Raw genomic sequence first — 15152 nt, forward strand, 5'->3', positions numbered from 1 at the left:
ATTATTGTCTTTATCGTTTCGTTTATACTTGCGTCCACATCCAACTACACAGCAGACAGCCATTTCTCTGCAAAAAAGCACAAAGCCTCCCCTTGAAAATTAACTTCGCGGCCTGATTTTTCCCTATCTTCATGACCGACGCGCCATCTCTCTGAAAAAAAATCTCCAGAAATGTCGAGTCGCTCTTAGATTGCTCCGCATTCCTTTATTGTTGAGCCGATAATTGACAGGACCCCTTCGTTAATCTCCGCGTTATCTCCTCTACAACAAGACGTCAAGTTTTGCGACGCAGCATCTAAAATAAGAAAACGTATAAAGGATACGTACGAGACCCTGAAATCGACTCGAGTTGGCTGACTAAACTGCTCCACACTCCTTCGTCGTTCAGCCGATAAAAACGGGGACTCGACCGGGAGCTGCTGCGTTATTTCCTCTACAAATGGAGACCAATCTCAGCGGCACAGCATGTAAAAAAAAACGAACGAAAGATTAGTGGGGACACCCCTGAAATCGCCCCGCCATCAGCGCCATCTCTGGGGTAAAGTCTCAGAAAAAGTGTCGGTCGATCCACCGATCGTTGTAGAAGGGTAGGGGTGCCTGTATCAGGGGGTTGGGAAGTCAGTCAGACGTATTAATGGACCCCTTTGTCTTTAGGAAGAAGCAAGTGCATGCAAGTGACGAGATGAAATAGTACAAGGCTGCAAAGTATTGTATTGTATGCATCCCATCTACTTTCTGCATTTTGCACCGAGAGGCAAAGAAACGACCATACCAGACGAAGGTTTTCGAAATTGCAGTTAATGTAGTTTGAATACCCAGTTTATGGATGGTGACTCGTATACTGCTAAAAGTACCGTAGGAACTTTGAGAGAAAAATCCAATCATGGTTTCTTCCGAAAAGAAGAAAGGAACAAAGAGAATTATAGGAAAAAGAATGAGTATTCTATTACTCTGACTCTGCTCTGTCAAGAGTGAAACGCGTACCCCCTACTGTTTTACGAACGCACCTTACTATTTTAAGAGAGAAATTGCGCAAAAACCATCTTAAAACCATATGGTGCGTTCGTAAAACAAGAGGGGTACGCGCTTCGTTCTTGCTCTTTAGACAATCGTTATCGTAGTAAACGATATCGATATATCTAAAAGAAGCGATATATCTATTCGAGTACAGATATATCGCCAACCAGTGTTGCCAACTAGCCGGGATTTTGGAGTGGCACCCGGGAGAAACGCCGGGATTTGACCAAACCCGGGTTTTTTCCGGGAATTTTGCCTAATAAAATATTTTTTGTGTGTGATACTATATAAATCGTAAAATCGATGTTTTTTTACACTTTAAATCCCATTTTTTGTATAGTTTTTTGAAGACCTTATCAATACTCGATAGGTGTCGTTGGTTGCATACCTATGTTATTAACAATTTAACATATCCCTTATCCTAGTCATATCCCTCACACAATCATTGTGACACAATGTCAATTGAATAATTTTCAATTCCCACATTCTAATCAAAATGCTTTTTAATTTTGTCCTTGTCATTTCAGTAATTAATTGCAACAATTGTTTTGCGATTCATTTAATGTGATATAATCCAGAGAGATCTCGTTCGTTTAATGCAGTATTTGTCTTCCAATAAACAAGCAAGTGTTTCCGTCGTTCAAAAAACAGCAAAAACAACATTTAAATTCATTTAAACTGAAAACCGGGATTTTTTCCATCAATTTCCGGGATTTTTTAGAAAAATCAGAAACCGGGATCGTTCCGGGATTTTTTTAACGACAAAACCGGGAAAACGGCCAAAAGTAGTTGGCAACGCTGTCGCCAACAGTACTTTCCATTCTTGGTCTGTGGTTGAGTGTTACCTTTTGGTAATCGTCTGGGTAAATAAATGTAAAGTATTCGCATGGTATTCGTGATTGTGCAATTCAATTGTATATTCACTATTTTATGATAAAAGTACCATGAGAGGCAGCATCTGAGAGAATATTTTGATTTTGCGTTAGTAACTGAACCAGAATTGAACTTACTTGTTCAATGGTCCTTCAATGGTCCATTTTCTCGTGGCGTCGATTGAGCGGAAATGGAGGTCTCCAGAAAACGGAATTTCTCTGGTGATTCCCTGGTATTCGAAGTAACTTTTTTCGTTCTTCGCCGTAAATTTTTTCATGCAATTTTAAATTCAGACGTTGCATAAACTGTTTCACAATTCTTGCAAATAGCCTGGCAAAAATCTGATCTGAGAGGCATCACACCGCACTTTGAAAATAATGACTGAGTATTACATGTGTAAGAGTGTGATATCTTCACAACCAAATTTCTAGCAACTCAGCATTTGGTAATGTCTTTCTATTTTATTTAGTTACTTTTATGCGACATGCTGTATGTCTCATCAATTTTAATTTTAAATCTTCTAATAGATTAACACAACTGTGAGGAAGGACTCAGCCTAGAGATTGAGAGCCCTAAGCAGATACAACTAGCCCATACAAGTTGTAGCACAAAGATTGTTCAACCATGATTCTTCCTGAACACTTAAGCAGTATGGAATGCTTGACAGGTCAGTGGTAAACTAACATTCATAAAGTCAATGATCAGCTTTATTTACATTTTTTTTCCTCTAGAGGATGAGTGTTAAAGATGCCAAATGTGAAACATGTGGAAAAGGTCTGACAAAATCTGTAGGCATTGGGATTACACAGATTTGGAACTTTAGGTTATCGAGTTGGTTATTTAAAGGCAGTAATAATTGTGCTGCAAACAATTTGCAAAGCATGCTCATCTGTTCTTATTGACAAGATAAGAAAATTGTAAGTGTAAAATTAAGGAACCCAAAGATTACTTACAGAGGATGTTGTTGTCGAACAACCTGCAGCCCATTGGTCAGAGAAACATATTTTTATTCTTGTTCTATTCTTGGAATTCATATGAAGCTCAATTTGAAAACCAAGGGTAAAGACGATTTGCTACGTGACTACGGATAGGATTTCACCGTGCGAGCCGAGGATTCTCCTGCCATTAGAAGTTTTACAAGTGGTAAAATGCTTTTTCAGTTGTCAAGTTTGTTTCGAATTTTAATCACTCATCCTGTTTATCGGGAAAAATACTGCCGACAAAAAAGTATATACATTTGGACAATGGTTTTGCCAAGTGCGATGAATACATTCATCTTTTCACAGGTCAGATGCTTTGGCTTCCCGGTTGCAATGAAGATGTATTACCGAGTCTAAAATATTAAAAGGTGGTACCGCATTATGTGTTCCTATATATATATATATATTAAACTACTAATGTATGGGTAGAATTTCCTGGAATTTGTTATGAGGCCTGATAGGTTTGCGAAAACGTGCAGCATCCAAGTAACAGCCCATGGTCATATCCAAAAGCGGGTCCAGGGGATCTTGTATTAATGTGTCCCAAATGATTGCTTGCGTCGGCCTGCAAGCCTAGCTGGCAATCGAGCAGCCGCTCGATGGCTGTGGTTTTGAAGATCACACTTTGCCCCATTTAAAGCGATATTTCAAAATCCCCTTTTCATGGGGCTGAACAGTTTAAAGAATTCATTGACGCCCTAAGGTCACCCGTAAATTTGTTTACTCCACCTAGCTTCTAATCGATGACAACCCTGAATGCTCGGAGGAGTAAATTTGAAACAAAAATATTCCTTTCAGTTTTTTACTTTTGTGTTTTGATAGGTGATGGAATATTTCGAAGAAGTATATCTGCACGATGACCGTTTCATGTTGGTTAAATTGGACACGAACATAATACGTCTGCTGAAACAAGTGGTGAAAGAGAATTCTATTTATTAGAGGTAGATATGTTCTGGTATTACAAAATTTTTCAATTGATTTCGGATTTAAGTGTTCGTGCCTGCCTGTGAAAGCAACGACACCAGCCCCGCGCTACTGTTGGGGGGTTCAATGTCTGCATACCGGAAGTGTCTCCCCAGGAAATAAAAAATATGAAGACCTTTTTAGAGTAAGAAGATTATAAGATTACATTTTTAATCAAATGCGTTATCCGCACTCTTTTTTCGTAAATTGTTAAACTTTTCAGGAGTTAGATTTCGAGGAGTTATGTAACAAGTGCAAAAAGAGTGTTTCGGATTGTTTTAGGTTGTTAAAGCAAGTTTGACTTTCTACGATGTTTCCACCAACGTGCATGGTCGCCAAACTTTGTCGTTGTGTCAGACTATTAATACGGAAGAAAAACGTTGAATTATTGGCGATACGTTGGTCAAAGTGGCTGATAAAACGGCTAACGATTTAAATCTCACTTGGAATAATCTACTTCTCAGACAAGGCATCAACCTTCTCCTTTTTTTTTGCATGTATTGTGTTCCGTAATATTCAATGTTATCATAAATGAAAATGTAACAGGTACTTTAAGCCCGGATTGAATTGATCTGGTATGATAAATAATTATAATTGATTAAGGGAAAATACTTACCGAGATCGAAAGCAAAAATGGATGTTCCAAAAGAAGGTACTAAAATTAACATAGATGTCGGAAAGAAGAAACTAGATTGAAACAGTTTCTAATCAACTACGACTTGGGAATGTAGAAAAGGAAGACTTACTTATACTCATTTGCGTAATATTTTTAACCATAATGGTTAAAAGAACAATTTAGCAGGCATTATTGATGCGAGTAATTTGTATAAATCTTCATAACTTGTAAAGCGTATCAAATAAATAAAAAATAGAAGAGTTAACGAAAGAATTGTTTTATTGTCCCTCCTCCACCCACAATTCCACCACTATTTTACATACAACACAATACATATATAATTACAAATACAAATAAATACATACATACATACACATACAACAAACTAGTTAACCCGTTGGCTGCCAGGCCATGCAACCCGTAGGTTGCTTAAACTACAGTAGCTACGTCTCGCGTCTGAAGGATCGCTGACCAAGGGGGACTTGTCCGAAGACAAGCCTGGGCTAACACGGTGATGGAAACCTTTACAGGGAATGCACACCCTCAGGAAACCATCACCGCATCGAACAAAGAGAATTCCCTGCTGGTGCATTGCCTAGCCGCCTTGCGGCGGAGCACTGCCCTACCCCATGGCCATGCGGCAGAGCAGTGCGCTTGGTCCCTACAGCTAAAAAAAAAATGGGAGCAAACGGGGTGGCAGCCAACGGATTAACTATACAATACACAAAACAATACAAAACAAAACTATACCCGAAAAGTTCCACGGTGAGGTCACGCTCGATCGCCATGAGTTTTTTTTTCTGGATCTGATTGTTCCATCGTTGCGAAGGACGGAGATACGGCGAAGACCAAGACGGCGATGAGACGATGGCGAAGACCAAGACGGCGATGAGACGATGGCGAAGACCAAGACGGCGATGAGACGATGGCGAAGACCAAGACGGCGATGAGACGATGGCGAAGACCAAGACGGCGATGAGACGATGGCGAAGACCAAGATGGCGATGAGACGGTGGAGAAACTGGCGACAAAACGGAAACGATGCGAAGACCTGGAGAAGCGACGATTAACTGAAGACGGGACGACACAGACGAAGACGGAAAAGTGCAGGGATGAAGAGTTTAAAATACTGAAAAAGAGATGAAATATTATTAGATGGGCATTTAATACTGTTGATGTAATCAGAACAAAGAAAATAAGGCAATTCAACTTACATATTAAGTCAATGGATGGTAAAGACTGGACAAAGTGTAGGAACGCTGATTTCACAGCAATACATAGATGAACATTTTCTTATCCTACAATATGTCATTACTATCACAGCAAAGAAATACTGTACAACTAAGTAACTTACAGTACCAAAATAGGGTGATGTAATTAACCAATGGCTGGCTAACTGGAGATGAGCCAAATTGGATGCTGAAATGATGATGTTGATTGTTGGCACCATAAAGAAGAGGGACACTTTGCAGTTGTCAAATGGATGTATCACAAAACTAACAGTCAACTGTGATAACAAATAGTACTCGAAGCCATTGGAGGTATTCCAGTCTACAGAATATGTGGCATTGATCTTCTCCCAACTCTGTTACACAAAACACAATCAGTTGGAAAACTTTCCATTCCAATACACAGCAATGTATATACTGAAAACTAATAACATACCATTAGATTTTAGCTAAATAATCCTTCAAAAACACAAAGAATAGGGACCATAACCACACACACCATCCATTTTTCATGATCATGCAGCAAAAATAGATAACAATGATAAAAGTTCAAAATTTGTCCGCCAGATGTTTTAAACCACGATACCATCTAGCGACAAACCAGTTTTCATCGAATTCCAATTTAACTGAACATAAAAAACAAAGTTGGTGCGCTATAAGCATCTTATTTTTTTTGGTTCATAACATGGCTGGTTAGACGAGAAAACCAATAACTTAAGCGAAATCAGTCTTCAATTATGATAATACCGTGTGATTTTTGTTTTCTAAGGTTATCGGGAACTTCGCGAACACCGGGAGCCGTTGAGTACTGAATAGATACCAACATGCGGTAAATTTTTTGACGAAAAATTCTTTGAAACACAAAACAGGGTGACGTAACAAACACCCATTTAACTTGTCACTAGTAATCTTCATCATAGACGCACATCAACGCCATCTAGAGTTTCCGCCTAGAACCCAAAATTATATTTTACTTTGAATGTTGAAATAATTACAATACTTGCTTTTACGTGCTTGAATTTTGCTTATCTCTGATAGCTGAATTACAATTTTAGGCATAACATCCTAGATTATCAACTACTAGTTGCAGCACGAGACGCTAAACATTTGTAGGTAGCTCGAAGGATCAGCCTGTAGTGTTAAAAGCAAGAAAAACACGGAATAATAGCAGCCACACCCTAACGCATGCGAGAAAAGTGTTTGAAATTGTTAGAACAATACAGCTCATTTTTTACTTTTTGCAGATTGTCAGGAAAATTTTCCGGAAGTAACCGGAAGTAGCCAATATCTCCGGAAATGGTGATCCCATAAGAAAACGAGTAGAATTTTCGTGATCCTTATCAAATTTGGGGTTGGAATAACGTGTTTTTAGCCAAAAGTCGGATTTGACCAAAATCGCGATTTTCATGAACGCGTTTTAGTCGCTGTTCGTTTCGCGTTTCGCTTTCGCATTTTAGGGACACCCTTTCTCCTATTGGTATCGCTAGATGGTGATGTTTATTGCTGTTTTGCTGATTATTTCCTGCACAAAAAAATGAATGGTGCTTCCTGACATCCTGAGGTGCTAAAAATATAGGGAGTAATTTGGTGTTCCATAGTTTTGACAAGGAAACCAGTAACTTAAGCGAAATCAGTATTAAATTTTAATAATACCGTGTGATTTTTTCTCTCTAAGGCTATGGGGAACTTCGCGAACACCGAGAGCCGTTGAGTGAGCGCCTTTCTAACAACAGCTAATTGAGCGGAGGTGGAACTAACATCCAATATGGGTTACCACCCGAAGTAGTCTGTTTGAGGTATTTGAACGGACGCTATACTCCTCAACAACAGAAAATAAGTAGAGAAAATTAAGATGAATTTAATATAAACACAATCAATGACATTCAAGCACATTAAGCAATTTATCTACCAAAAACGCAATTTCCTCCTTTGCCCTCTGTTGAGTGATGGATGCGAATTTGGGTCTCAAAACAAAGCTGTATAAAAATCCCTTCGGGAAACTTTTCGGGAAATTGAAAAATTATGTCTCATTCGAATTGGCTTTCGAAAAATCATAGCCTAGAAAACCTACTATTTTAATCTCAAAATGATGCAGACAGAATGTTCAGACATTGTAATTTAATCTTAGGCATTTTAAAAGGCATTCCTTTTACAAAATATTTACAATTCAGAATGAAATTAGGTGACTTGGTCTCTTGCACAAACTTCAGAGATTGACTGACACACAAATACGTGGAAACAATTGGGAAAGCCAAATGAGTAAATTTTGCAATGTCGAACAAAGTAACCCAATGCTTACATGGATTTCAGTCGCTGACATATGAAGCGTTAACAGGAATTGCGATGGAATTATTATATTAAAAATGTTTGCTAGAACCTAAACGGAAGGAGAATAATACACAATCGGAAATTAAGGAAGTGTTCTCTTAAAATATTATGGGAACGTGTGCGATAACGCGTGAATGCCTCTAGTGCCAAACTGACTAGTTAAACATTTCCCTTCTGCGTTGAAAAGGGGCTATCTATGATGGTATACATGAGGTGGTAATTAAATGTAAAATTAAACAAAGAGAACAATGGTTACGAAATAGACCTTAACTTTGAAATAGGTCCTGTTTCAATTTGGAGTTGATTTCTAGCCTATTCAGACCATAAAATCACAAACACAAAGTAACATGGAAAAAAGGGCGGCAGTAGGACGTTTGGAAATCAACTGAAACTTAACTACGCGAGATCAGACAATCTCTGCTTTCTCGAAATGAACATGAGGGGCTTTGGTCAGCAAAGGCGAAGGTTTTATGGTGCAGATTGGGTCTATAAACAGCAGTCCGGACCTCAGGTACCTTTACTGCCGGCCGAACTGGCAGTGAAGAGGATGAATGTAGAATGATTCTGAAAGCTCGGGCATAATATTTAAAGAAAAAACATTGAGGCGCTCCAAAGCAACAGGCTTTGACTTCCTGTGTAGACTTCTTCCCAGGATTGGATAGTTTGGCACATTTACTTCTACAGTAAAGCTATATTGGCTGTCTTCACGAAGATATGGGGAGGTAGGCTAGCCCACGTTTCGGTTACGACGAGACGGAAACGCTCCGACACCAGAATAGTTCATCCGTAATAGATGTCAGAATGGTGGCACACGGTAGCGTGGAATCCAAAGAGACGAAGAGTCCCTTATGTTGTAAGGGTCACAAGGCGAATTAAGGAAAAACATTTGGATCAATCCGTCAAAGCCGTAACCTGAATCACACAGTTTCCCATAAGAAATTTCACGTTGATTCATCGGAGCTCCTAAGCCGAACGACAATGAGTTCTCGCGTTGACTAACGATATAACTGGTAAAACCAAGTTCACATATACTGCGCAGAAGTTGGGCTTGTTTGTTCATTCCACCGAAGCATTAACATCCTCCTGATTTATCGTGCTTAACACGGCGCCTTATCGGAAAAAAGGCCATCGATCTTTGTGGAAGAAATCGATCCGCCATAACATTAACATGGCGATTGCCTAATCTGTTACAACGACTAAGATTAGCAGGGAAAATTTGTTGATAACATAAAGCAATCATGGACAGTGGAAACCGAAAAATGGCACCCCATATTCTCGTAAGACGCCGTGTCAAAAACGAAGAAATGCATATGGCGTTAAACTATTTTTGGTGGGTGCTGTACCAATCCGTTTAGGAAGAACGACTAGCTTTGAAGAGGCCGTGGACAAAGGCACCGCATTTGCAGCACAAGCGACTCCTATTTTGGGAGCCGTCTGACCACCAACAAATAATTTATCAAACGTGTTGTGGTACGCGCTATCCGCACGCGTCTGACGATCTTCGAGATCCTCGTCATCGGGAACCGGAATGTTATTGCAAGAGAGTGTGGAAGAATCTTCAGACGGCAGGAAGGACGGGATTTTATCGGTGGAGGGGCCGATATTTAACCACGAGTGATGAAGGCAACATTGGGCAGTCAGTCGAGTACTACATAAATAAATAAATAATAAAATGAAAAATATGTATAAAGATAATTTAAAAGAATTTATCGCATAAACTTTTTGGCTTTCATTATTGCTACTATGTTATTTAATTTGGGCTCATTACGTTGCATTTCATGTTAAAAAAAGGTTAAAACTTAAAGCTAATATTTCATTTAATCTTCCATACTTCAAAATTATCATAGTATTTTACTGTGCATGGCTGTGTATCACAAAAATCAAGATGGATAACGTGAAAATAAGCACAAGGCAAAGGATCTAGTAGCTGAATTAACCGCAATATTTGGATGGCGTCTCCTTCATGATGAATGACTAGCAGTTTAATGGTTTACCTGGGATCGTGGGTAAGCAGGTTGGAAATGAATTCGATGGCTGTAGGTGAAACATCCTGGAAGAGTTCGTCAGGAAATTCCAGTTGGCAGCGAGTGATATTACAGAAAGTTTCCTGTTTGGTCTCTCCTCCAAACGGCGTACAACCGGTGAGCAATACATATGCTAGAACACCGACCGACCTAAAGATGTCAAGGTAATCAATATTTTCCGTTTAGCTACTTCATTAACAAGTTAACAATAATCTGGATATATTTCAATGATACTATACTCAATTTTTAACTAAAACTACAAAGGTGTATCCATTTATTCTAGGTTACAATCAACATGGGACTTCCGTTGAAAAGTTGGATCTGAAATCCTGAAGACTTCACTTACCACATATCTGTTGCTAGGCTGATGGGTTCATAGTTCAATATTTCCGGCGCTGTGTATGAACGATTGTCTTAGCACAATAAATTATAAGTGAGTGGAAAGGTTATAATACTGACCGACATAGTCTGGAGTCCCTAGAATTTCGCGCATATCCGCCCCACGAGCGATATGCCTTGCTATACCGAAGTCACACAGTTTAATGTCACACTCAGGGAATGGTCCCGTTAATAGTAAATTTTGAGGCTAGAGAAATACGTTTCATTGAGCATGAGCACCTGATAATTATCTTAATGAAAAGAAAACTTGTTTGATACCTTCAAATCTAAGTGTGCTATGTCAAAGTTATGGAGGAATAACAAACCCCCCAAAACTTGACGTAGAAGACGGACAACGTGTTTTTCTTCCGGTATTTCATCGCGATCTAGCACACTTTGCAGCTCCCCACCAGTAGCTCTAAACACAAACAAACAAACAAACAAACAAACAAAAAACATGCCTTGATGTTCTGAATTTTTCTTATCTCAATCACATCAATTGGGTTTGTGTCATTATTGCATATTAATAGCACTTACAGTTGCAAAATGAGGATGGTTTCCAAAGGTGTGTCGTACAATTGTACCAACTGAACAATGTGCGGACACGATCGACACAAGTCCAAGACTGCTGCTTCATGCAACGATTCGGGTGTCGGACCGCCACCTCGACGTCTTTTGCGTATCAGTTTGGCAGCAAATTGTTCTCCGTTCAAAACGTTTCGACATCGCTTCACCGCAGCAAACTTGCCCCTGATAGGAGAAGATTCGAAACGCAAATTTTAGATTAGCAACATCGATCGGTGTTGACATTAATGGTGATTCGTTTGATCTATCAGAGCCATACAAGTGTGAAAGTAAGAATGTGTAATCGTACAGAAAAGGATGCTTATAAGGAACAACAAATTAAATTTACAGTTTTTTTTCTTCTTTTCATTACGTATCGCCATTGAGCTTTTATGATTATCAGGGTAACGAGAACTTTTGGCAGCTTTCCTATTTCGGCTGTAGTTAACTACTACAAGAGCGTGACCCAAAAACACAAGTTTTTTCAACGAAATCACGCCTATCCTTTGGAAAGGTAGCAAGCCATAAATATAAGGCTAGTTTTCTGTCAAAGATCAACGAGGAAAAAACTTGTAAATGACGCACTGCACGGACTGTATGACTGAGGTTAACGCCCAACTTTTGTTTCGTTCAAACTCGAATTTAAAGTAGTACACGGTGAATAGTAGTAGAGCTTTCTTTTTCATACATATATAGTAATCATCATTCACTTTGAACGCTTTTGCGTTTTAAGGGGCCGTGGTAAATGGCACGACTCCGTTATTCTGGTCAAACGTATATAGTATTTTTGCTTAATAGCTAAAAATATTTTCTATTTATTGGTGAGATTGAAAAATTTTCTGATTGCTGGTTTTCCCATCAAAGTAAACCCAGCTTTTTTTTAAAATAGTGTTTTTTTAAATGTTAGTTATGGAGAAAGGGTGTTTTTATTTCTTTAATTGTACACAAACAGCTTGAACCATTTGCATGCATTGATGCGAATTTCTTTTTTGATGCTAGAAATCCCTACTAACTTATGAAATGAATTCCATTAATTTTTTCGGCGGTGTCCCCTCTGGCTACTCCCAGTACCACCTCTCTTTGTACTTAAGCGCGCTGAACAAAGGTTCATGCGGGTGGTACTGGGAGTATGCCGGGGGGGGAAACCCCCCCCATTTGCTAAAAAATTAGTGTGTCGACGAAGGTTAATTCAGGGATTTTTGATTTCTAGCATCTAAGAAATGAAGAATGGCAACTTTCAATTGCAGTTCCGTCATGCTAAATAGAAAATTTTTTAGTTTAAAAGCGATATAAATGTATAAAAAATATCGTTTGATCGTATGGGCGCTTATTCAAGTGATGTGATTACTGTATATATTTTTTTTATTTCCCGGATGGTTGTACGGTTTCTCCTACATTCCGTACGGAAGTTCCAGCCCTATACTTATTCCTTGCGAGTAGGTATATCTGAATTGTGATGCCGAAAATCATATTTATCTTTGCAGAACCACGCTCTTTTCCTCGAATCTGAACGAGAAAAGGCCAAAGCGAATCGCTAAAATGATCAATCGATAAATTCCCAGTCTTTTGTTTTTCGAATCAAAGATTTACACGCGCAAATCGGTAGAACATAAATGCCGCCCGCAAGTTGGACGTCACTCATGCTGCGGAATCCTATCAGTTTTCCTTTGATCATAACTAAAATTGAGGGTGAACCCGTACTCTTCCCGGCTTACGCAATAGTTTGCCGACTCGTGTCTTTATACGTGAAACCACTACAAAATCCTTTTCACCTCCAACATTCCCGGTCTGCGAAAACATTTCGAGGAAGGAAGCATTAACTTTGACACTTTTAATCGCCTTCATTATCATTTATAGAACATTGACGAAGTAACGCACACGACGCACGTAGGCTTTAACGATAAAGAGTAGGCTAAAGGTCTTCGAAATTGTTCCTGTTTCGTGAAGGACGAACGTATTTTTTTGTTTTGTTTATTTATTTCAGTAAATGCCTTCGTTGCCAAAGTCCGCCTCTTCAATAGTTTAGATAAACACGTTCTGATATGTAAGCTTTATTGGCTAAATCAAACGGACTAGGTAATCGATTTCCATTACTGTTCAATTTTCCAAGTTACTGAGAATGGGAAAGCCACTTTAAGGCATCAAAGAGGCCATCGTATAACCAAAAAAATGTAAAGGCAAAAACATTTTAAAACTTTTCCTTTTTGGCTTCCATTATCCCAGGGTGGGTGACGACACTCAGGAGTCCGCGTGAATCCGTCGAATGCTAACGGGACAGGCGCTAAGAATGCTACATTTGGTAGTTTGCTATTTTAGGGCAAGCAAGGTCAACTACTTTTGATACGCGGTCCAGTGGCCATAAAAGGACAAAAAATAACGAAAAAACAAAACAGAAGTAAGACGTTTGGCGATAGTGGGAGGGATTGGTGAAAATGGCGTGATTCTTTGCAGCAAAATAATTACGTTAGACGCACGTCTACGTTACTTTCTATGTAAATATTAAAACAGCTTTTCGTTACACGATTACATGCTCATCACCATTTTTATCGGCTACTTATATTTACTCTCACGTACTACGTCTATTGGGACGAATCACTTGTTCGTTCGAACGGTCACGGCAAATCAATCATCATCTTCGCCATTTCTAGATGCACAGCAAAACGTACTCAGTTTTAATGCATTTGCTGCTAGTTAGTACTTCAATACTTTCGCTGTGGAATCGATTCAAATTATAAATACAAGAGTTGAGTAATTGCCCTAATTTTTTTGAGAACGACAATCTCAGTGTGTGGTTTCCGAAAAAAATGAAATCAAAATTGTGGTTGTCAAATATCCGTTGGATTTGTGTACGATAAAACTAAACTCCGCCAAAGTTATGTATGAAAGCATTCATGTCGGAGAAAGCAAAACTTTCTACGCTAGTATAGTACGTCGATTTCAAAGTAATAAAAACAACTGCGGTTATCCCACGATAACCGGGGAGAAAACCTGACCACTCAATAAATATAATTTTTACAAATAAAGGCAAATCAAATCTGAATCTTCACCGCATCTGAACAGGGCCTTTTAAAAATGAGAGAAAGGAAGTCAGTGGATAGAAACAGGAGAGAGGAAACGAGGAGACAGAGCCTAAAAAAACTTTATGAAAGCCAAAATTGTTGCTGAATAGCGTAAAAGTTGCCAAAACCCATGGCACGCAAATTGAATAAGAACCTTCATTTGTGGAGTAGTTAAATCTGTGGAAAATAAAGCTCATTCAAATTGGAATACTTAACACAAATTTCGAACTGTTTCACAAGTGTTAAATAATTATTTCAAAATGATGACATCATTATTGTTTTATACAATAAACAAATCTTATCACTGCTTCTAATACACATTTCATTACTTGATAACCAGAATTTTCCTGTTTCATTTTGAGTATTATGAATTTTTTTTAGAGCAATATCTATAAGACACACACTAGGTAAGTAGTAAGTAATTTAATTTGCCATACCTTGCGAAAGGCTGCTTTTCCACTGTATACAGCTGGTGGAGTGGTTCCCGGGCTACCAATAATTCAGCCCTAGATGGGCATAAAGTCAGCAAACCAGGTATTGAACTCATTGTTGGAGACAACACAAAAGAATGCTCCAATCCAATTGCTTCGACAGATTCACTATCTTTTCCACCTCCACCCACCATAGTTTTTTCTTTTGTTTTGTTCAATTTTGAAAATGTTCAGAGTGAAAAACAAAGAGTTAAATTCTAGCTGTTGCCACCTAGTTTGTTAACTATAATGTTTTACGATTTACTGTACAAAATTTTATAAACAAAAGCAACAAAACGCGATATATATTCGGAATCCAAGTTGCAATAAAAAGAAAATTTGGGGAATGAAGTCCAGACCCGACTATTCGGCTACACTATTAAAATTCACTCCATAACATACTGGTAATGCCAGCTTTACAACGGTGGCACGAGTCACATTTATTCCTGTAGTAAATTCATCACCCGGTTCCAAGTTTCAAACCCGGTTTACACATGTTTTCTACCCGTTTATACTGATGTTTACCCTATTTGTACTGATTTTTTTCTCCAAAACTTTATTATCGTTCAAGTTTCACATGTTAAAAATATTATTTCTTGGTAGATCGCGTTTATTAAATTGGTGCTGTTAAAGCTGTTAATTAAAAAAATG

At 38.6% G+C, this 15152-nt stretch overlaps 1 protein-coding gene and 2 long non-coding RNA genes across 31 annotated transcripts; 1 reads left to right on the forward strand and 2 right to left on the reverse strand.

Moving 5' to 3' along the window:
* Window positions 1-522: 522 nt before the first annotated feature.
* On the forward strand, window positions 523-4436 carry LOC116916037. Of its 29 annotated transcripts, none has more exons than XR_006643545.1 (8): window positions 1686-2131; window positions 2220-2335; window positions 2418-2557; window positions 2622-2879; window positions 2931-3033; window positions 3177-3238; window positions 3300-3978; window positions 4057-4436. It is a non-coding gene; the product is annotated as an uncharacterized LOC116916037 (long non-coding RNA). The 29 variants fall into 29 exon arrangements; XR_006643544.1 differs by having other exon boundaries at window positions 1688-2131; window positions 2949-3033; XR_006643547.1 differs by having other exon boundaries at window positions 1688-2131; window positions 2622-2807.
* Window positions 4437-4710: 274 nt separating this feature from the next.
* Window positions 4711-6326, reverse strand: LOC116930829. Its single transcript, XR_006643551.1, has 4 exons — window positions 6115-6326; window positions 5809-6034; window positions 5664-5747; window positions 4711-5578 (listed from the first exon to the last, which is right to left on the reverse strand). It is a non-coding gene; the product is annotated as an uncharacterized LOC116930829 (long non-coding RNA).
* Window positions 6327-7776: 1450 nt separating this feature from the next.
* LOC116917875 (serine/threonine-protein kinase 17B) lies at window positions 7777-14902 on the reverse strand. The gene is made up of 7 exons (XM_032923479.2): window positions 14469-14902; window positions 10946-11158; window positions 10688-10826; window positions 10490-10616; window positions 10377-10425; window positions 10001-10180; window positions 7777-9654 (listed from the first exon to the last, which is right to left on the reverse strand). Exons 1-7 carry the CDS (start codon window positions 14654-14656, stop codon window positions 9297-9299), a joined length of 1254 nt encoding a protein of 417 aa, XP_032779370.1. The 5' UTR covers window positions 14657-14902; the 3' UTR covers window positions 7777-9296.
* Window positions 14903-15152: the final 250 nt, after the last annotated feature.

The sequence above is a fragment of the Daphnia magna genome, linkage group LG2 (assembly GCF_020631705.1).
Source record: "Daphnia magna isolate NIES linkage group LG2, ASM2063170v1.1, whole genome shotgun sequence".
Classification (NCBI taxonomy): Eukaryota; Metazoa; Arthropoda; class Branchiopoda; order Diplostraca; family Daphniidae; genus Daphnia; species Daphnia magna.

What these genes read in the sequence shown, in the direction of transcription:
- LOC116917875 (XM_032923479.2), bottom strand. Translation starts at nt 14,656, where the DNA reads ATGGTGGGTGGAGGTGGAAAAGATAGTGAATCTGTCGAAGCAATTGGA. An exon ending in GAAAAGCAGCCTTTCGCAAG is followed by an intron (nt 11,159 to 14,468) that starts GTATGGCAAATT and finishes TTCTCCTATCAG; the next exon opens with GGGCAAGTTTGCTGCGGTGA. An exon ending in CTGCTTACCCACGATCCCAG is followed by an intron (nt 9,655 to 10,000) that starts GTAAACCATTAA and finishes TTATTTATGTAG; the next exon opens with TACTCGACTGACTGCCCAAT.